We start from the raw sequence: 23,146 nt of genomic DNA, 5'->3' as shown, positions 1-23,146 counted from the left end.
TTGTGTGCAGATCTCAGAGCCTAGGCTGCCTACAGAGACGCGTTTTTTTTGACGGCATGCTTATGGGGCGGGCAGCTAGCGGATCGTTAGGAAAGATTAGATGAATGTGATAAAAATATTTTTGGGCCTGAAATCACCGATACCACCTTTAAAAGTGACTAAAGCAAAGTTTTCTATGTTTTAAAAATTTGTTTTAACTTTACAATAGATAATCAAATAATCCTGAAAAAATACCTGTTTCTACTAAAATATGAAGCAGAATTACTATTCAACATTGATAAGAAATGTTTATTGAGCAGCAAATCATCATATTAGAATGATTTCTGAAGGATCATGTGACACTGAAGACTGGAGTAATGATGAAAATTCAGCTTTGCATCACAGAAATAAATTAAATTTTAAATTGTAATAAAAAGTTTATAATATTACTGTTTTGAACATACTGTATGTATATAAATATTTTTGTTATTTGTTTTAAATATTTCATAATGCATTCAGATTCAAGGTGCATTTACACGACGATGTTGTACTAAAATGGAAACGTTTTTCCTTTTCTTTTTTAGTGTAATGTTACAGGCGACAACGTTTTTCAAAACAATCTCCGTTCGCACGGATCTGCAAAAGACAATAACGATATAGTTTTCAAAAACTTGCACTTTTAAACACGTTTTCAGGCCGCTAAATGTAAACGACCGACCAAAACGCATAAAAAGCTCACCGTTTTTAGTCGGAAATAATGTTGAGTAAACGGCCCCTCAATTTTAAAATGTTAGCATGACCATTTTTGCATTACATGAGAATACTGGGCGGGGCAAATGTGCTTAATTGTCAAAAGAATGCATATTTTAAAATGGCTTCATTTTCTTTTTGGGTGAAAACATACGGGATTCACCTATAAACTTCCATTACAATGAAAATTGAGTGGCACATAGTAATTTCTATATTTAGAAACAACTCGAATGAACAAAGCATGCTGATTTCATCATGTTTATTAAAATAACATTTCTCAAGTGGTACACAAGAACTTTTCTCTCGACGAACCGCAATGCAGCTACAAATAACAATAAAATGAAAAGTACGGTACAATAAAAACGTGACATCACTTCAGTACTCATTCAGAGGAAATGCATCAAAGTGAGGCTCCACAAGTGCTCCGTCGCATGACGTGACAAAACCAGAACGCTTAGACATTAATGGAAGCATTCTGATGTCATCGCATGATGTCGCTCACTTGCGGGGTGTTCCAGATGGTTGTGCTCCTTTTTATTGCCAAGTTAAACAGCAGTAGTCTCACAGCACCACAAACATAGTACAATCTATGGAAGCTTGTTTCTGCCACCAGATAAAAAAATAAAAAGGTAATTGTGACTTTTTATCTCACAATTCAGACTTTTTTTCTTGCAATTCAAAGTTTTAAACATGTTTTCTGTACACAATTCAGACTTTTTCCTCAGAATTCCAAGTTTACATCTCGCAATTCTGTTTATCGTTTCTGCCACAGAATAAAAAATGGAATTGCAACTCATTTTTCATCTCACAATTCTGATTTATCGGAGTTTATATCTTGCAATTTTGAGTTCATCACACAATTCTGACGTTTTCTAAGAATTGCAAGCAAAAAAGTCAGAATTGTGAGAAGTCGCAATTACTTATTTTTTTTCGTTGGTATAAATATGCTTCCATAATAATCACTTCAGATACTAATCAAAGGAGTGACTACCAACTTTGAGTGTGTTCTTAAATAAAAAACCTCCTTTGGTCAAGTTCTGTGGGAAAGAAAGGCATAGTGTACAAAGGTCATGTGCTGCCGCAGCGATCAGTTTGACACTCGTAAGGCGGGAGAGGACTTGAAAGGCAACGTGGTCTTGGCTGACCTCTCTCTGCAGTGCTGAAGTGGCGGGGGTGTGTGTGTGTGTGGGGGGGTGTCAGATGGCCGGGGACGAGGCATCGGGGTCTGGCTCGTAATGGGGGCTGGGCTGCGGGTGGTTGGGGAGGATGTCGAGTTCGTCCACCTGAGGTCCAGGGTGCATGACCACCAGCTGGTCCTGAGGAATGTCTGCAGCGGCTGCAGCGAGGTTTGTGATGGACTTGCTTTTCACGCACTGAAAGTCCACGTGTCGGCTTTTGCCTTCCTCTTTCTCCCAGGACATCCGGATGAAGGGCCGCTGGACGTAGTTGTAAATTACCTCCGGACGCCCGCCGGGTCGCTTCTTTACTTTCTCTTTGTAGGTTGGGTATCCTAAGTGCAAAAACAGGTGCGGCATTAACAGGAATGCTAATACAAGGGATAGTCCACCCAAAAATGAAAATTCGGTCAATTTTTAAGAATGTTGGAGACGATGTTTCGGTCCTCAATGACTTCCATTTGTATTGGAATCGAAACTGTTTGGTTGCCAACATTCTTCAAAATATCTTTTATTATGTTCCACAGAAGAAAGCCTGGTTTATACTCGCCGCATACGCACGAGAGCGAAGCATTTAGTGCGCGAGACCCCATTTTGGCTGAGCAGTTACGTCTGTACTATCTTACCGGCACCCAGTTTGAGCTTGTCTAAATGAATTGCTTACATTTACAAAATGAACCTACGCAAGCAGAAATGAAACTTTTTAATGAAAACAAAGGTCCATGTTTAATAAAAATGTTCATGAAATTAAATTAAAATGTTTAATGAAATTAGAAAATAATTTAGAGATTGTTGTTTAATTTAATTTTATACATTATGTGACGTTAGAACAAAATATGTGTATATGAGAACAATAATCTCAAGGTTTACTGGGTTGTTCACGTTTTTTGGGGGTCTTTTGTATTGAGGGTTTGGTGAAATGTAATAAAAACAAACATCGTCACGTGTGTACCTCTGCTTCCTGATAGTTTAGAGGACAATTACTCAGAGTCGCCCCCTGTCGTTTCAAAGAATAGTACAACGGAACGGCGATCACGTATAGTATAAACGTCTCGTCCGTTTGGGGAGGAGCGTGAGCAGTCAGTGGAGGCTCGTGGTATAAAAAGTATTAAAAAGGCTTTAGGATTAGTTAAAGGGTTAGTTCACCCAAAAATGAAAATTCTGTCAGTAATTACTCACCCTCATGTTGTTCCAACCCCGTAAGACTTTCGTTCATCTTCAGAACACAAATCTGAGAGCTGGATCGTAGGCTTCTAGCTAATTTCATCTGACAGCCCAGAAAAGTTAGTAAAGACATCGTTAAAATAGTCCAAGTGACTCCAGTGGCTCAACCTTAAGTTTTTCAAGCGACGATAATAATTTTTGTGCGAAAAAACAACAACAAAAAAACTACTTTATTCAACAAACTCTCCTCTCTTCCCTGCTACTCTCGTACGCCATTCACTTTGTTGGGCTATTTCACAAAGTACAGCTCTTCCGTGTTTTACGGCAGAACGCTGGTTCACTATTGGCTGAGCACAATCACATGATCACATATGGTGCTTTCGTGAATCGCGTAGCAGACTGGCATGGAGGAGAATTGTTGATTTAAGTCGTTATTTTTGTTTGTTTCTGCGCACAAAAAGTATTCTTATTGCTTCATAACATTAAGGTTGAACCAGTCACATGGACTATTTTAACGATGTCTTTACTGCCTTTCAGGGGCTTGACCGTGATAATTACGTTGCAGTCAGAGAGCTCTCGGACTTCATTAAAAATATCTTAATTCGTGTTCTGAAGATGAACAAAGCTCTTACGCGTTTGGAATGACATGATGGGGAGTAATTACTGACAGAATTTTCATTATTGGGTGAACTAACTCTTTAATAATGACCATTTTCATTTTTGGGTGAACTAGCGCTTTAATTCGTGTAAATGCGTGAACGAGCAGAAAGCAGCCGAGTGAAAATCTTTTCTTACCTTCGATGCCTAATCGAATTTTCTTCAGTCCTCTGTCCTTCAGTACAGACTTGGCAACGTCTCGGTTTTCAATGTATTTGAAGAACCGGTATAGTTTTGTGCTGTATATAACTGCGTTACACAAAAGACACAAAGCCATTGTGACCTCGAGTACAAAAATTACATATAATCCTACTAATACATTCCTTACAAAGCTACACTGATCTTTGATAGAGCCGGTCTTTTGATAGAGCGTGTTGCCATATGCTATATAATGTTGTTATGCAGTGTTCTATGCTGTTATTAGTGTTCACCCATTTTATTGTCTACAAGGGCAAAATCTTAACACACAAGATATCATTCATGCCTGTACAAACACTAGGGTTAAGGTCGTTCAAAAACCACAAGCACACACCACTAATGACCACGAACAATCAGTTCTCATAAATTACCCACAATGCAGTAGCACTGTGATTGACAGATAGGTAATAGTGTGTAATTGAGGTGCAGGTGAAGTAAACTGACTCTGTGAGTATTCCTCTCCCATCTGCGGCGGATACTCCTCATCCCAGTCGACCACGTCGTCATCCGTCAGCACCACCACATGACACTCCCTCTCTCCGCTCTGAGCGCTGGCCACCATCAGGGGCAGCACCATCTCCTCCAGATAGAACTCAAACTGCCGGCGGGCGCCATCATTAGACAGCTCATGCATGAGCGCACCTGCAGTTGACATGTAATCGACTCATTACGATTCGGCAGCTGACTCGCTGATTCAATTTAGCCATATAAATCACATACACATGACACTTTAAATAAACAAGCCATAACATGAATGCTTACAATGTAAACAGTTCACACTGACAGCGTCTACTGACCCATCTCTGGCAATCACATTGGATATGGCACTGACCTACTTCTGTTCTCTCGCATCTACCATCCTCAGACATCCAAAATGCTTGGAATAATGTCCAGTTTCCCCGTTGCCGAGACAATCAGAGGGTTTTCCAGCACAAAAAGCCGAATCCGTTTAGTGCATTTGTCATGTTAATGAGTACTCACTGAGGTCTCTGCACTTGATGGTGCTGTAGTCGAAGGCGATGCAAAGGTAGTCGCATGCCTCTCTCAGCTCCGGGATGGATATCCCATCAGGGCAACGGATTATCCCTGATTTGTAGTAATCCTGCCGGTTAAAAGGGAGAGACGCAGAGGAAAAACAAACAGGCGGCCATTACTGAAGCAGCACTTATTCCAAAGATAAGCAAATGGCTCCGATGCCAGAGACACACACACACCCCCCCTTGCTTTTCCAACTCTTCACACGCACTGATCCATTTAAAGCCAGCCAAACGTGGAAAGAGCTCAGCACACAGACAGCATGAAAACGCTGAACAAAACACTTCACTGAAAAAAGGGAAAGATTCAATATGGCTGTTATTTCTGTAGTGCCGTCCTGATTTTTCCACTGAGCTGAGCCTCATGGTAGAAGCTTAACTCTTTCAATGCCGCAGAGACAGGCTTGTAACGAATGCCATGGATGTCCAAACAATGCTGGCTGTGACGGTCAACTAAAATACAGCTTATTATTATTATTATTATTATTATTATTATTATGCAATAGTTTAGTATTTTTTTAGAAAATACCTTTACACAATGTAAGATACTATATATATAAAACGTCAATTCAGAATATGTAAACATATTTTATGTTTTATATATATATATATATATATATATATATATATATATATATAAAATACACAGCTCTATGCTAACTTTTAGATAGGGAAGCAAGATATATCGGCCACCATAACGGTATCGGCCGATATATGTTCATTTTTAATGTTATCGTTATCGGCCCGATAAGAAAAGTTGGCCGATATATTAAAGCCGATAAATAATGGATTATTTCCTTCAGCTAAGACACTTCAGATGCGCACTGTTCGCCATGATGATTTTGAATTGCTTGAAATATGATTGGAATCACTTCAAAAATGAAAATATATGCAAGTCTGACATATCGGCTATTAAAATTATAATGAGAACATTATAATTGTGTGCTTGGGATGTGGTTTTTAATAGTGAGACTTTGTTTTTGTAATCAGGCTCTCAAAAATGTTGATTTATCAGCCAATATATCGGTTATCGGCTTACAAATATAAAGAATTATCCCTAAAACCCCTATGCCCTAAAACCTCTGAAAATCTCATGCAAATACCACTTGTGTTGGGAAATTTCAGGAAAGCGAAAAATAAATTCAGAGTATTTGCAATATTTCCCAATTAAATTCATCCAATTTAGAAACATTACAACTTTTTTAATAAACAAAACAATTAAGGCTCACTGCTCAAGTCCTGAATGTTTCTATTATTATGCAGAATATATTTGTACATTTTTGTGAGGACCGTGCTAGTTTTGTGCAATAAATAGTTATACTTATATTTATATATATATAATTAATTTGCTGAAATTCTGTCAGTTACAAAAAAGAGCTGCATTTAGTGTCCATCTGTCTGATAGTGGTGAATATAAACAACTTCAGACAACCTTCAACTAGTGGATCTTGAAAATTTGTAGTATTGTACATTCATAATATAAAACCCCTGCAATTTTTTTTCAAGACCAATAATCATCCAGGATCAGAACTATTCGTTTTATTACATTTTGATAGATTTTAAGGTCAGTAAAGTGACGAGGCCAGAAAGGGGGACTAAACACTTTGAAGATAATAAAAGAAAGCAAAGAAACCAGACATTCTGCTGAGTTTTCATTTCTATATGTGAAATATATCTGCAATAAACTTTAACAAAACAGTACGCTTTATGCTGAAGTCACGTGAATTTTGATACTGCAGTCTAATACGACACTTAATCAATATGTGGTACACTAGGCCAAAGATATATTTATAACCTCAATAAAGCTTTTAAAGCATAGTGCACTCACCAAAATGGCTCTGAACATGGTGGAGCTGATTCCCTCAGCAACCTCATACTCTCCCTTTTCATTAGGACGTGTGAAGTTGTGTTCCCGTCCAGATCCAAACATCCTTCAAGACAACGCCCACCAGTTACAACATTGACACAATATGTCAAAATGAATGTTTATATTTAAGTAATAACAAGCTGACAAATTGAAAGAGGTGACCGAAGTTTATCCTAACCTGCCAAGCATAGTGTTGGGTTGGGCAGTAAAGATGGATGGGTCGACCACAAAACGTGTGTTATCTACAATCAGAGTAACTCTCTCTGAAGTCCTCAAACTGCGGGGTCCCTCCTTGACGCTTTCACACACGTAGATCATGTCAGAGCTGTGGGTTTTACCGTGGGAGTCTCCATAGAACAGGATGGAGGTGCATGATTTCTGAGGCCTGGGACTCGTGGAGCGCGATGAGCAGCCAGAATCCCGTTCGCGGTCTGAGGAATCAATGTGAGAGATAGACAGGAGTCAAACTATTTCAAGTGAACCTTGCCAGTACAGACTTAAGTAGGAGACAGCATTAATAACAGACGCCAACCAACGCAGACAATCACCAGATTACAGTATGCCACTTCTCAGACATTCCATGACCCGACAAGTGCGGATTCGATATGTTCAATCGACGAAAACAAGCTCTGACAGACTCCAAGAGATAACAAGGCGGGTAACAAGTGGTAACACTGAACCGACAAAACCCAAAGTGTTCTGTCTGCATCTTTCAGTGCAGTGTGAATTGGCCTTTATAATCCGTCATGTATACAAAGAAAACAATAATTCAGTGACAATTTTTCATAGTTGTAGCTAGAGATTGTAATAATCTGATGAATCTGATTAAATAAATGACAACCATTCAAAACTCTGGAGTTGCTAAGTTTTTTTTATTGTAAATTAATACTCAATTGAGCATGGATGAATTAAATTGATCAAAAAGTGACAAAGACATGTAATATGTTACAAAAGTATCTAATTCCAATAATTTCTGGTCTTTTAAACTTTCTATTGATCAAATGCTCCTTAAAAATGTATCAAAACATATTTAAAAAAATGTTCCTTTTCCTTTGTTTGTGTCATGGAGATTTGATTGACCTTCTCATTGATAATGATAAAAAAATGTTTCTTGAACAGCAAATCAGCATATTAGAATGATTTCTAAAGGATCATGTGACACTGAAGACTGGAGTAATGATGATGAAAATTCAGCTTTAGCATTTTAAAATATATTTAAACAGAAAAGAGTCATTTTAAATTGTAAAGATATATTTGTTTTTATATTTTTGATCAAATAAATTCAGCCTTAATAAGCATAAGATGCTTATTGAAAATACTGAAATGCTGTAGTGTGCAATACATATATACATACTCTTTATTCTGTTTTAATTCATTTGTATTACAGAGAATTCATTATCAGTCTGTGAATTTATAATATATATATATATATATATATATATATATATATATATATATATATATATATATATATATATATATATATATATATATTTTATAAATTCACAGACAGATAATGAATTCTCTGTAATACAAATGAATTAAAACCGATATATTATATATATTATATATGTGTATATATTAGGGCTTGCATAGACTAGTCGAGTAGTCGATAGATCGACTACTTCAACCACTATTCGACGCCGTCGGAAACAATCGACTACTCGAGCGTCCATTAACCATAAATGAATTAAAAATGGCGAACGTCACCAACAGACAACACACGTCAGATGTGTGGAAGTATTTCATCAAGCATGACAAAAATATAGTAATTGGCCAACTCTGCAAGAGGCCGTTCACATATTGCGTCTAAAAACGTGTGGAAAGCGCAGCCGTGCCGCTGTCTCCTACAAGCGCTTGCGCTCCCGCTCCCATGGCGTCTATCGTTGCTATGCAACCAACCATGAACTGCGCTCTCCATGATGACGACGAAGTATCAGCAAAGGATTAATTGATTTCTAGCCCTTGCATTAGCTTTACTACTATATATATTTCTGGAGATGAGAAGGAAAAACCCGCCTGGAAAAACTAGCGCACCACGTTGCTTCCATTATGAACGCGCTCGCCGCGCGCCTACATTTGAAATGTCAACCTTGAGCGCGAAAAAGACGCGATATGTGAACGGCCCCGTCTGAAATGAAAGGTAAGAACGGCTATTTATTTGGCTTTAGACTGTTACATGAAAATTTTAAAATGAAATGTCATAATTATAATGTTTTGAGAGTTTACTTATGTAATTGTTGCATTAGGCTATGAATTAATAATGTTTATTGATAAGATCTAGCTATTTCATGTCTTTTCATTTACAGTAGCATGAACCACGAGTAGTCGAGTAACTCGAGTATTGTTTTGATAAGAAATCGACTAGCAGAAATCAGTAGTCGTGCAACCCCTAGTATATATATATATATATATATATATATATATATACATATATATGTGTGTGTATATATGTATGTATATATTATATTTTATATATATTTTGATAGAGTCTGTTATAAAACTCAAATGCATTTAAATTGGTACAGAATGAGAAAGCCAAAACTCACCAGTGAGGTGCTGGCGTATGGGCGAGGTGACGTTCCTGATGCAGGGGGTCAGCTGTCCTTCACCTCTCTCGTGTGAAGAATCCCTGGAGCGATCTCCAGAACGCCGTCTCTCCCTGGGGTGGTCCAGGGGTCCTCCGCTGGCTCCGTGCAGGCTCATTTTCACCAGCTCACCCTCCAGCTGAGCTCCACGCGGCTGACCACTGCCAGGAAAAGCCAACACACAGTCAGACACACACGTGAGCATTCGACTGCTGAGGGAGGGGTGGCCCGATCTCCGCAACGTGAGGAACTCGGCAAGCGCTTACAACAAACTTGGATGAACTCTGGGCTCTAAAAGAGATGCTGAGTGCAGGAAGCGTGATGACAGCAAAGCGCAATTTTACACTACTTCCTTAAAAAACAAAGAGACAACAGCGCAGGTTCACTTTCAGCACAGCCTCATCCATCAACAAGCCACTGTATTGACCCGTGTAATCACAGAGGATTCATTCCCATTTGTCTATTTCATTCACCTCACGTGCCGTGCTTGTGAGAAAAAGTCACTGGGGTTTAATTTTAACCAAATCCCTTCAGGTGATTTTTAATACATTAAAAATTCAATACTTCATATAACTGAAAATCCAGGACAAAAACTGTGCTGAACATTTTTATATTAAAACTGAACTATATTAAATTATAATATTAAAACAATAATAGCCAATATAATACAAATACATCCTTTATAAACACAGACTGTATCATCCAGACTGCCTATGCCCAGACCAGGTGCTGTTAATTTTTTCTCATTCCCCAGGGGGCTGAAACAGGATCATTACAAGACAGATGCCCTTGAAGCAAGGAGACTGGAGTACAGCATAGACCAAAGCAGAAAACACGCTTTTAAAAAATGCTCTTCGTATGGAGCGGATATGCCTCTTTCTTCCCCTGCACTAAAAAAAAACATAAAGGGTCCACTGAAGCGTGCACAGGCAGAATATTCTGTTTGAATAAATGATTAATAGGCTGGAAATAGGGCTTGATTTATCCCAGCAAAAGTGCTGCCCAATATGGACCCCTCGATTCATTTTGACTGTCATGACTGTACCAGCCAAGAGCTTTGTGACCCCATTAACCAACTCGAGCGTGACCAGTGCCCACAGCACCACCATACTCAACAGCAGATACAAATTCAATAAGTTTTGCTGCATCTGTTTTGCTGCAAGTTCCATTATCCCACATGCTTCAGAGCACACATACAATGACCTACCCCACTGATGAAACTGAATAAAATCTGACTGTTTCTAAAAAAGACTGTTTCTACTATTCAGTGTAAAGTGTGGTCACAGTAGTCTTTGAGCATGCAAAATTTCTCTTAATTCAACCAAGAGGTCACTATGTGATGTTTAGATGGTTTTAATGGTCAAATGTCTTTTGGGAATCTTTAACGTCTTTGCATGTGCTTGTGTTTCCATAAATATGATGATGATTACTACTAACATTGTTATCATTATTAAATCATTATATATACAAACTGTATTATTTTATTGTTGTTATAGTCTTAAGATTATTTATTTGAGCAAAACAGACTAAATGGTTAAAATACTGGTTTTGGATATTGCTTATAAGACACTTCAAATACAACAAAATCATCTGATTCGTTTGTTAAAAAATAAATAACAGTCTGACCTCTAACTGCTATGCAAACAATTGATCTAGCAACACTTCTCAGCAGCTTCCTCAGTCCTGCTGTCTGATTGATGTTTTAGCACAGCCATTAATGTGATGGTGAAACCTGAACTTCAGCTGCAATAAGCATCTGAGCAGTCTGACAATTCCCTAAGCGGTTCACACAGAAATTCATTCAGCTCACAGGCTCGCATTCATTCAGCTTCTGTGTATTGTGCTGCGTAGAGATCATTTCATGCATCCACTGCCAATCATATCCACAATTCTCAGCAATATAATTACAAGTCAAGATCTTGTTTTGCTTCTCTATTGCATCAGCCCATAAATGTGCCAGGCAAAAGTAGGCCACAATGAATTCGGATGAAGGCATGTCTGTGGTGTCTCCGGACCCCTCAGGGGACAAGATCATGTTCTTGACAAGCCAAGCCAATTGATGATCTGTCTTTCTTCATGTCAATCAGCATGAATAAAAAAAGCATTTTTAAACTTCCAAGTTCCAAGTAACTAACGGTGCACAATCCATTCTGTTACTTACAGAGAAAGTAGCATCAATAATTCAGTGCACTGCTGACACCGCTCCTCTAACGTTAAACAGCAAGACAATGCGTTTCTGAAGGGCACTGCATGCAGATACGGTTAAAATGACGCATACAACTCATTTCTAAACGATAGAATATTGATGAGGGAACTGCATCGGGAATATTCTCTACAAATAAGACTTGTTACGCAGAGGTAACATTTTTTTTATTATCTCACGACTTTCTAAAGCGAAGCGACACTCTTTTGAGATGAATTCACACAGAGAGACGCGTATACGTACCCGCCTGTCTTTAAAACAAAGCAGCAGGGCAGCAGCTGATGAATGAACGCACAAAGGATGCGCGCTCCTTCGCACAACGAGGGCTTGCCAGGCGACTTAGCATCCTCGGGCATTACTTTCAAACTTCAGCATAATGCGAGCACTCCGGTGTAACTTATTCGCTGCGAACACAGCCTGTAAATGCTGTTGTCCGAGAAGAAAAGACGCCCTCAGGTAGCATCGGCGCGAGACACGGTAGGACGGTAGCATAGTAACCTGACTGAGACGTTCGCGCGAGCATGAATGGCTGGTCGCTTTTTCCGCTACTGTGGCACGCGGAGGCTGCCTCGATGACGTAGCCCGACCCTTATAATATCTCCTGATACTGTAGATTCTCTCACGCACGAAAACACAATCGGCTGATGAAAGGAAAAGCGTGATGGGATGGAGCACGGCAGTCATGCCAATGCGAAACGAACTCGGTGAACCTCTCCGCAACCGCACGAATGTCAAGGAAGGTAGAAAAGTGTTATCCAAGACAAATTTAAAGGTGAAGAAAATGCGAGTGTTGTAATGCACAATCTGCTATAAAGTAGACCTAAAATCAATCAAAATAGTACTTTGATAGGCTATAACCTTTGTCAATAAATGGTGCTCTTATAATGAAAATTAGCATACATATACATACACACATACATATATATATATATATATATACATCTCTCTCTCTCCCTCTCCCTCTCCCTCTCCCTCTCCCTCCCTCCCCCCCCCCCCTCTCTCTCTCTCTCTCTCTCTCTCTCTCTCTCTCTCTCTACACACAAGCCTACCGTTCAAAAGTTTGGGGTCAGTAAGATTTTTAATGTTTTTAAAAACAGTCATTTTAAATTGTCATAATATTTCACAATACTACTTTTTTTTATTGTTTTTTTATCAAATAAATGCAGCCTTGGTGAGCAGAAGATACTTCTTTTAAAAACATTAAAAATCTTACTGACCCGCAAACTTTTGAACGGTAGTGTGTGTGTATATATATATATATATATATATATATATATATACACACAGGTACGAATACATAAACTCTCTCTATATATATATACAGTTTAAATATTCATACGTGTGTGTGTGTGTATATTTTATATATATATATATATATATATATATATATATATATATATATATATATATATATATATACACATATATACACACACACGTATGAATATATAAACTGTGTATATATAGAGTTTATATATTCGTACCTGTGTGTGTGTGTGTGTGTGTGTGTGTGTGTGTGTGTGTGTGTGTGTGTGTGTGTGTGTGTGTGTGTGTGTGTGTGTGTGTGTGTGTGTGTGTGTGTGTGTGTGTGTGTGTATTGTATAGTATGAGGGGCCGTACAAGCCAAAATCCATTCTTCGACTCTCACACACATACATTCTCCTTTCACATACATACATTTCTACTGTCACACACATACATTCTCCTTTCACATACATACATTTCTATACGCACACACATACATTCTCCTTTCACATACATATATTTCTACTCTCACACACATACATACTCCTTTCACATACATACATTTATACTCTCGCACACATACATACTCCTTTCACATACATTCATTTCTACACGCACACACACATACATTCTCCTTTCACATACATACATTTCTATATGCACACACACATACATTCTCCTTTCAAGTACATACATTTATACTGTCACACACATACATACTCCTTTCACATACATTCATTTCTATATGCACACCCACATACATTCTCCTTTCACATACATACATTTCTACTCTCACACACACATACATTCTCCTTTCATATATATATATATATATATATATATATACAGTGCTATGCATAAGTTTAGACACCCATGCTAAAGTTGACTAAAAAGAGGAATAAAAAATCATCTTTTGGAAATTGAACTTAATGCCTTAATTTAAAAAATTAGGAAAAATCCAACCTTTAAGGACACCAATTTTCTTTGTGAATGAATAATGTATCGTAAATAAATAAATGTTCTTCCTTAAAATACAGGGTGCATAAGTTTGGACACCCCTATGTTAAATTCCCATAGAGGCAGGCAGGTTTTTATTTTTAATTTTTTTTTATTATTTTTTTAGGATACTATGCATCCTGATAAAGTTCCCTTGGCCTTTGGAATTAAAATAGCCCCACATCATCACATAGCCTTCACCATACCTAGAGATTGGCATGGGGTACTTTCCATAAGATCATTTCTCAATGCAAATCAAACCAGCTATTAGGCTAACTGAAATAAAACCATGCTAATCTCTAGGTATGGTGAAGGCTATGTGATGATGTGCAGGATGCATAGTATCCTAAAAATTTTTTTTTTTTAAATACTTAAAAATAAAAACCTGCCTGCCTCTATGGGAATTTAACATAGGGGTGTCCAAACTTATGCACCCTGTATTTTAAGGAAGAACATTTATTTATTTACGATACATTATTCATTCACAAAGAAAATTGGTGTCCTTAAAGGTTGGATTTTTCCTAATTTTTTTAATTAAAGGCATTAAGTTCAATTTCCAAAAGATGATTTTTTTATTCCTCTTTTTAGTCAACTTTAGTATGGGTGTCTAAACTTATGCATAGCACTGTACATATACACTCTCAGACCCGGAAATACATATGCAATACTTGCTCAGCTCTTCATCACAACTTTACAATGATGCTAATGCTATTCAAAGTAATCCTGTTTTCTTTTCAGTTACAGTTTTTACTTTTTGGAGTAGGTAGCAATGAACATGAAATCAGACATTTTTTTTAATAATGTGCTGACCAATGTACTGACCAAATGCAAAGAGAAACAGATTTTTTTGTGCATGATAGGCTGCATTGAGATCTTTGTGATCACATTCAAACCCTATGTGGATTTCTGTCAGTCTCAAGATTTGTTGAGGATTCAAGAAATAGAGCAGCAGTATACACTGGAGTCATTATATGGATGTCTAAATGTAGTGCAGACTGCTTATGAATCCAGACAAAGAATCAGGTCTAAGAACAGTTATGTCCTGTTGCACACACAGAAGAGGCTGTTTTTCTGGTGGCACATATAATTTTTATTTCTGTCACACACTGTACAATCTGCAAATTCAACAAAGACAACAATAAATTCGTTTTCGTTTCACAGCGTTGAAATAGCTGGCAGTGTGACTACTTGTCAAAAAGTGAAACGCTCTTTCAGTAAACTCACATTACACATTTATCTGAACTGTATGGTCACAGAAAATGAAACCGTGTATTCCACCAAATAAAACAATACTGACATTAACATTTCAGTAATCAGATTTAACTTTATAACTGTAAACTCTCTTTACAAAAACATTGAGTGCACTGAAAATGGATCTCTTTTAAACACTGTCAAGTCGCGATCTCCCGCACGACATCCGACAGCGCGGCCGCGGACATCCGCCTGAGTAGCTAACGTAATCGGATGAAAAAAAAGTTATCTTGCTGCAGTTCCTGAATTTACCGTAATCATAATAGACGTTCGCTGAACGTAGGCTATATGATCGGAACTCCACGCAGCTCCCGTACGACTCTTCATTGGAAATGAATGACTTCCGGTCAAAGGGCTATCGTTTGTCATGTGCAGTGGAAAGGCGGCTTAATAAGCGCACACCCATTTTTTGGCGGCTGACCGTGTATTTTCCGGTATTTTCAAACCGCGGCTCGCTTGACCAGACCTGCCTTCCGTTTCCACTATACGCCTTCCGTTTCCACTATACGCCTTCCGTTTCCACTATACTTTCTCTCTCACATACATACATTATTCTCTTACATACACACATTTTTTTTCAGACATACATACATTTTCTTCTTACATACATGTATTATTTATAATAATAGATGCATACTTTGAATACATTTGCATAAGAGTAAAATGTATATATATGAAAGGAGAATGTTTGTGTATCAGAGTAGAAATGTATGTATGTGAAAGGAGAATGTATGTGTGTGAGAGTACGAATGTATGTGTGTGACAGTAGAAAAGTATGTATGTGAAAGGAGAATGTATGTGTGTGACAGTAGAAATGTATGTATGTGAAAGGAGAATGTATGTGTGTGAGAGAGTAGAAATGTATGTATGTGAAAGGAGAATGTATGTGTGTGAGAGTAGGAATGTATGTGTGTGAGAGAGTAGAAATGTATGTATGTGAAAGAAGAATGTATGTGTGTGAGAGTCGAAGAATGGATTTTGGCTTGTACGGCCCCTCATAGTATAGCCATTGTTTCCAATTACATCTGACAAGCTGTCTATTTCTCAACGGCCAGCAGGTGGCGCTGACACATAAAGACGTGCAAGTTGTACATTATGTACAGAGGTGCTTTCAATCCTTTTTCCTCATTTAAAAAAAAAATAGTAATAGTAAAAGAAGCATGACAAGAAGAGAAAAGTTTAAAATCACGTACACTGGCGTAAACTTATCAGTGGCGTATAACAGCCATTTAATTTTACATGGAGCGGGTCAGCAACACAATGAGAAGAAACCAGATGAATACTGCAGGCTTTCGGTCACTGAACATTTGCTAGTATGGTGACAGTGAATAGTGTATTTCTCCCATGGCATTGCCAAATTAAAAATTTTGCATGATGCAGCATGAAAGTCACTAACAGGGTCACAAGATGACCATATCAGCCAGCACTGATAAACAAAAGATTACCGATTAGGCTACAGTTCATTGCACACTTAAGTAAAATTATGCAAGTCGTGTTGCCCAGGAGCTAAATTGCACTATAATATATTATAAACAGACCCTCATGATAAAAGCACAGCAGATATGATATTAAAGGCTGTGATTTTCCTTATAATACATCTCTGAAGATCCCTTATTATACATCATAATGCAAAGATCCCTATAGAAATCAATATAAACACTAAAACAACCAGCTTAATGCATTTAAATATAATATAAACCAGGACTTTTTTGCTTTAAATTAAAGTTTGTATATCCCTATGGGGAAAATGAATGGAAAAAATACTTCCGGAATCAGTGCAGCTGAAAAAAGGGGTGGCCACTTTTACACTATGTTTCTACTCCAATTTGTAGTAACACAGCTGCAATTATTACATATTTTTGTTCACACATCAACTGTAAACAGCATAGAGGAGACCAAAAGACTGATTTTGGAATTTGAGAACAGACCTCAAAATGAAGATCGATTAAAATCAATGAATTGATATAATCATCAACCCAGCCTTAATATACAGTGGGGAGAACAATTATTTGATACACTGTCGATTTTGCAGGTTTTCCCACTTACAAAGCATGTAGAAGTCTGTAATTTTTATCATAGGTACACTTCAACGTACAGTATGGCATTTTTTCGCCACTAGGGGTCGCTAACCTATTTACAATAACAAAGGCGTAGATTGATGACGCAACATTTGCTAAGAATTATGGATCTTGTCGTCAACGTCAAGCCGACCGATCTAATAATGTTTATGGATGACTGAATACATCGATGTTTTTATCATGACTGTGATATGAAGCAGTTCGGGATTGCTAAAAGACAGCTATCAGCTCCAAACGCGACGCGAGTCCCGCGGATATAAAAGGAATATGGACATTTCATTCTACCAAACTACACGCAGAATTACTACTCACAGGTCAGTTTATTAGACAAATTAAACTTGTGAGGTAACGCAGCGCTGTTTCACTTGGTCTAACATTACACTATCACACTAAACTGCATTTAAATGTGTTGAAATGTATGTGTTAGTTTGTCTGTATGAGACTAGCAGTAAACTAGATCAACATTAGAATAACATACAGATCATATTCTGACATTTTATCATTGTTGAACTATATAACATTGATTAGTTTTATGTAAATGTGCTCACCTGTTTAATAAAGTACATGTAGGAGCGGTCGAAGTCTCGGACGTGGAGCTCTCGTTTATACTGTCTATGGGAGCTCTCGGCATCTCGAAAACACCGCGCTGATATTGATTCTCGTTTTAGTTCTCCTTTTTTTATCCAAAGTCTGCTTGCCATGGTCCATAATTTTTGAACGAAACAACAACAGCGTGCAAATAGACATTGCGAACTCCACAGATGTCTGCGTCTGTCGCTTTGGTTACTATCAGACGGCTCTGGTTCATAGCTCTGGTTGCCATGGCAGCACGAGCGGAAAACAGGGACAACGCGGATGTGACGCCATTGGCGGCGACAAAACGGAAATAAAGAAACGGGGCGTTTTTCGAATTAAATTACAAATTTCTCCTGGTTTGAAAGTTGTTGGAAACAGTCAGGATAATGTAAGTACACAACTAAAAAAAATATATAACATAGATATAGTGATTTTTGCTATTTTTAAAGCAAAAAAGTTACATATTGTGCCTTTCAATTGTGAGTGACGGAAACTAAAACAAAAATCCAGAAAATCACATTGTATGATTTTTAAGTAATTAATTTGCATTGTACTGCATGACATAAGTATTTGATACATCAGAAAAGCAGAACTTAATATGTGGTACAGAAACCTTTGTTTGCAATTACAGAGATCATACGTTTCCTGTAGTTCTTGACCAGGTTTGCACACACTTCAGCAGGGATTTTGGCCCACTCCTCCATACAGACCTTCTCCAGATCCTTCAGGTTTCGGGGCTGTCGCTGGGTAATACGGACTTTCAGCTCCCTCCAAAGATTTTCTATTGGGTTCAGGTCTGGAGACTGGCTAGGCAACTCCAGGACCTTGAGATGCTTCTTACGGAGCCACTCCTTAGTTGCCCTGGCTGTGTGTTTCGGGTCGTTGTCATGCTGGAAGACCCAGCCACGACCCATCTTCAATGCTTTTACTGAGGGAAGGAGGTTGTTGGCCAAGATCTCGCGATACATGGCCCCATCCATGCTCCCCTCAATACGGTGCAGTCGTCCTGTCCCCTTTGCAGAAAAGCATCCCCAAAGAATGATGTTTCCACCTCCATGCTTCAAGGATGGTTCAAAAAGCTCTATTTCCGTCTCATCAGACCACATGACCTTCTCCCAATTCTCCTCTGGATCATCCAGATGGTCACTGGCAAACTTCAGACGGGCCTGGACATGCGCTGACTTGAGCAGGGGGACATGCGCTGGCTTGAGCAGGGGGACCTTGCGTGCTTTGCAAGATTTGAATCCATGACGGAGTAGTGTGTTAGTAATGGTTTTCTTTGAGACTGTGGTCCCAGCTCTCTTCAGGTCATTGACCAGGTCCTGCCGTGTAGTTCTGGGCTGATCCCTCACCTTCCTTATGATCATTGATACCCCACGAGGTGAGATCTTGCATGGTGCCCCAGAACGAGGGAGACTGGCCGTCATCTTGAACTTCTTCCATTTTCTAATAATTGCGCCAACAGTTGTTGCCTTCTCACCAAGCTGCTTGCCTATTGTCCTGTAGCCCATCCCAGCCTTGTGCAGGTCTACAATTTTATCCCTGATGTCCATACATAGCTCTCTGGTCTTGGCCATTGTGGAGAGGTTGGAGTCTGTTTGATTGAGAGTGTGGACAGGTGTCTTTTATACAGGTAACGAGTTCAAACAGGTGCAGTTAATACAGGAGTGGAGAACAGGAGGGCTTCTTAAAGAAAAACTAACAGGTCTGTGAGAGCCGGAATTCTTACTGGTTGGTAGGTGATCAAATACTTATGTCATGCAATAAAATGCTAATTAATTATTTAAAAATCATACAATGTCATTTCTGGATTTTTGTTTTAGATTCTGTCTCTCACAGTTGAAGTGTACCTATGATATAAATGGATTTAAAGGCACAGTACATAAGTTTCAGCACTTGAGGTCGCTTATTAAAATCAATAAAGGCACAGCTTTATGGCGCCGTGAATGAGCATGGAGTTGTTGTCTTCACCTCCACAGTCGATGGAAAGCAATCCGACAGGACTCAGGCAGAAATCATGTTCATGGGTAAGCTAATGTATTGAAGTTTTATGAACGTTACTATCGTATGATGCAGGGCGGGCCGAGTCAGAGACATTTTTACATTGCTGTTTTTATTATGCTTATATGCCATCTGTCTGCTGCTGGCACTCATTTTGCTTTGTTGTTTGTTTATTTTATGATTAAAATTAAGTTTAACATTCACCGCCTCCTTCTCTGAACATGAACTTTGTTACAGTTACTTTTTATCACTTCAATGCACTTTTTTTAAATTTCATTCTAGTGAAACAGCCGCAAGTGCTGAATTACTACAGGTCAGTTTATTTGACAAATTAAAATTGTGGTGTAATGCAGTGCTGTACATTTGAGTGTGTTGAAAGTTGTTATAACATTACTCTCTGCTATTAGACACTTGTCGCACACTGCAGTAAGCTAGATTGATATTAGAATATCATATTAATAAAAGCTGGATGACTTGTGTTGCTTAATGGCATGCAGTTCATTTTAAAATATATTGTATGGTGGAGGAAATGCTCTATTACAGTTACTACAAATAAAGTTATTTCTAATTTAGCCACTTGACCAAAAAAGGTATTGACTCTGAGGCATGGTACAAACATGTTACTCGCGGTAAATCAAGAAAACGATATTCAAACAATAAAACTTACCGTTTTGAGCTGTATAACACTAGTTTTCTGTATATTAAGGTATCAAAACAGAGTAACACTTTATTTTAGTGTCCTTGTTACATATGTTGCATGTACATACCATAGTAATAACAGTAAATTATGCATAATTACATGCAACTAACCCTCAACCTCACCTGTCTAATAAAACACATAATATAGGCTATTAAAAGTGTCTTTGGTGTTTCCGTGGTTTCTACAGAGGTAAAACCGGAAAACGAGGGTAACGCAGATATGACGTCATTGACAGGCGACGCAATGAAATAACCAGTTAAACTGGTTAAAATTGCTTATTTCTCTGGATTTTAAATTTTTTGGAAACATTTCGGAGAATGGAAGTACACAAGTCAACAAAGTATATAAAATTGTTCTAGTGATTTCTAGTGAAAATCTTACATATTGTGCCTTTAACATTTGAATTAAACCGCAATGGGTTTAATTGTCGAAGAAATTTAAAATCCACAAATTAAACTCCAAAAGCATCTATTGATGCTAATATAGTAGACTAGATAAACTATAGGAAATCCATGCAACAGATGGACACTCGTATGACTGGAAATCTTTGTTATTATCCAGTCTTACCTTAAGTGTCTGCAGATTCTCCCAGACCGACACGCTGTCCTTTGATCCCAAATTTCTGAATCGCTAGAGTGGCTGTCATAAGAGATAGGGCATGTGTTTACTTGAGTTGATATTACTGGACATATGCCTTCAGATCTCATATCCTAACAAAGCAAAAAGAATTTAAAAAAGTAAAAGAATTAGTTTTTGCTCTAACTGTTCCAAAAATTTGCCTTTTCTTTTAGTAATTTCTTCCGTCCAAATGCATAGTTTTTTTTATGGACAAACACACACCTTTTGACATTGTTGACACACAAGCAGAGTTTTGACTTATGAACCTTGAATACATGATCCTTGTCAATTGGATCCTAAAGGAATATAATAACATCATATAAGAAGAAAAATCCACTAAAAATCAAATAAGATCCAACTGGATAAAGTGAGATTTCTGGGATTTTGATTTGATTCCTTGAGCCCTACTGGATATTGCGTAATGTTGATAAGAACTCAAACGTTACTTCTGTACGGGAATAATGTTTAGCTGATGGACAGATAAATGAAATGGGAACTATATAGGCAACAAAATAAAAAACTGTCTCATATTTTCTAATAAGAAATTATTACTATAAGAAAAATTATATCCTAGGATCCTTCTAGTTCAATATTATGCTTATGATATTTTTTTAAAGAGAAAAGAAATACTATGGCATATCCGGTTTAAAAGTAAAGTGTTCACTTGCTTTGTTTGAGCTAGTATGAATAATATGTTCCAACAAAGCCCACAAAACCGACAACGTATTCCAACTTTGGTAACCTGATTCACTAAGCTATCTAGTTAGCTTATCAGTTAACTTAGCTTTTAAAAGTGGGCGCTAAACAAACACAGACGATCTCTCACCTGACTCTGCTTAACGCTGAACTTTCTCCGCGATGTGTACCCTTCTGACTCTCAGACAAAAGTTAATAGCTAGCATGAATTTACTTAAGTTTGATCTTCATCGTTCACGACGGGATACAGTGTTGACACACTTGGAAGCTACATGGCTAACCAAGTAGAAGAGAGTGACTGTGAATTATCGCGAGAACACACGAGACGTCGCCGTAGAAACCATAGACATCATAGAAACCACCTTGCGTCCAATCGGTCCAATCAACCGGTGAGGAGAATCACGCTGCTTTTGAAACATTTACATTGCTGCCATACAAGGAGCCATACAAAAATAGAATGCAGAGGATGTAAGCTATTGAAATCATGTTATTTAATATTATAATAACAAGAATACAACAAAAACGAGAAAGGCAATACATAAATACACATTTAAAGAGCATTTTTTTTTAAATAACTAAAGGTAAAGTTGCATGACAAGAAAAAAAAACATAACAAAACAGGAGGCATACGCAAGAACAACGATTTTTTATTTTATTTATTTTTTATATTGTCATCAAAAATAGAAAACACCTCGAAAATTTACTTTTTCTCTATTTTCTTTTAAGATTTGGTCCTCGTTTACATTTTTCTTTTGTGTTCAGTTAATCTATGTTACAATCAAATAACTCATAAATACATAGAAGTGCTTTGAGCTTAATGTTATACGGCTTAGCCGCCAAAGAAAACTGGAAAACTACATAAAAAATATAAATAGTTTGTGTATAGAAAAAATAAATACTGTTAATAGAATAATAAAAGCTGAACAGAATGGCTTGATTTAAGTCCCTGAGTGAGTAGCCTATAATCCACATTAGGTGTCAAAAAGTTTTTACGATGGGTTCATAAGTTTTTCCAAAACGGCAATGATGTCTTCAGCTTCCCTTGGATTTAGATCCTTGAGATTGGGGAAAATGTCTGGAAGAAGTGCTGTTCTCTCAGCGTCTGTGTTCTTAATTGCGGCCGTGTGGATTTCCCGCAGTTTCGTCTGAAGCCAGTCTTGCCTCAGTTCAACATGTTTATGCACCCCGAGGTTATGCATAAGTTGGACTTCATTGATAGCCCGTTTGCTTTTGAAGAGAAAAAAAAATACATTATAATACAATCGAGCAACAGGGGAAAAAAATGGGGGGAAATATTCAATAGCGGCTACTTACCTCAATGGCTTGCTTTCGGCATTTGTTGAATAGAATAATATACAGATGGAGAAAAA

General features: G+C 37.8%; 1 protein-coding gene across 1 annotated transcript; it reads right to left on the bottom strand.

The window, feature by feature from the left end:
* Positions 1-973: 973 nt before the first annotated feature.
* Positions 974-21,955, bottom strand: btbd10a (BTB (POZ) domain containing 10a). The gene is given in 11 exon segments (XM_081355646.1): positions 974-1,997; positions 2,000-2,239; positions 3,864-3,974; positions 4,368-4,565; positions 4,905-5,025; positions 6,786-6,888; positions 7,003-7,255; positions 9,374-9,573; positions 21,030-21,101; positions 21,303-21,376; positions 21,907-21,955. Coding segments are annotated over 8 exon segments (1,383 nt in total). The 5' UTR covers positions 9,531-9,573; positions 21,030-21,101; positions 21,303-21,376; positions 21,907-21,955; the 3' UTR covers positions 974-1,797.
* Between the last annotated feature and the right edge of the window lie 1,191 nt (positions 21,956-23,146).

This window comes from Scardinius erythrophthalmus, assembly GCF_964197995.2.
Source record: "Scardinius erythrophthalmus genome assembly, chromosome: 24".
Lineage (NCBI taxonomy): Eukaryota > Metazoa > Chordata > Actinopteri > Cypriniformes > Leuciscidae > Scardinius > Scardinius erythrophthalmus.
Note: the sequence above shows the minus strand (reverse complement) of the source record. Positions and strands in the feature narration are given on the sequence as shown.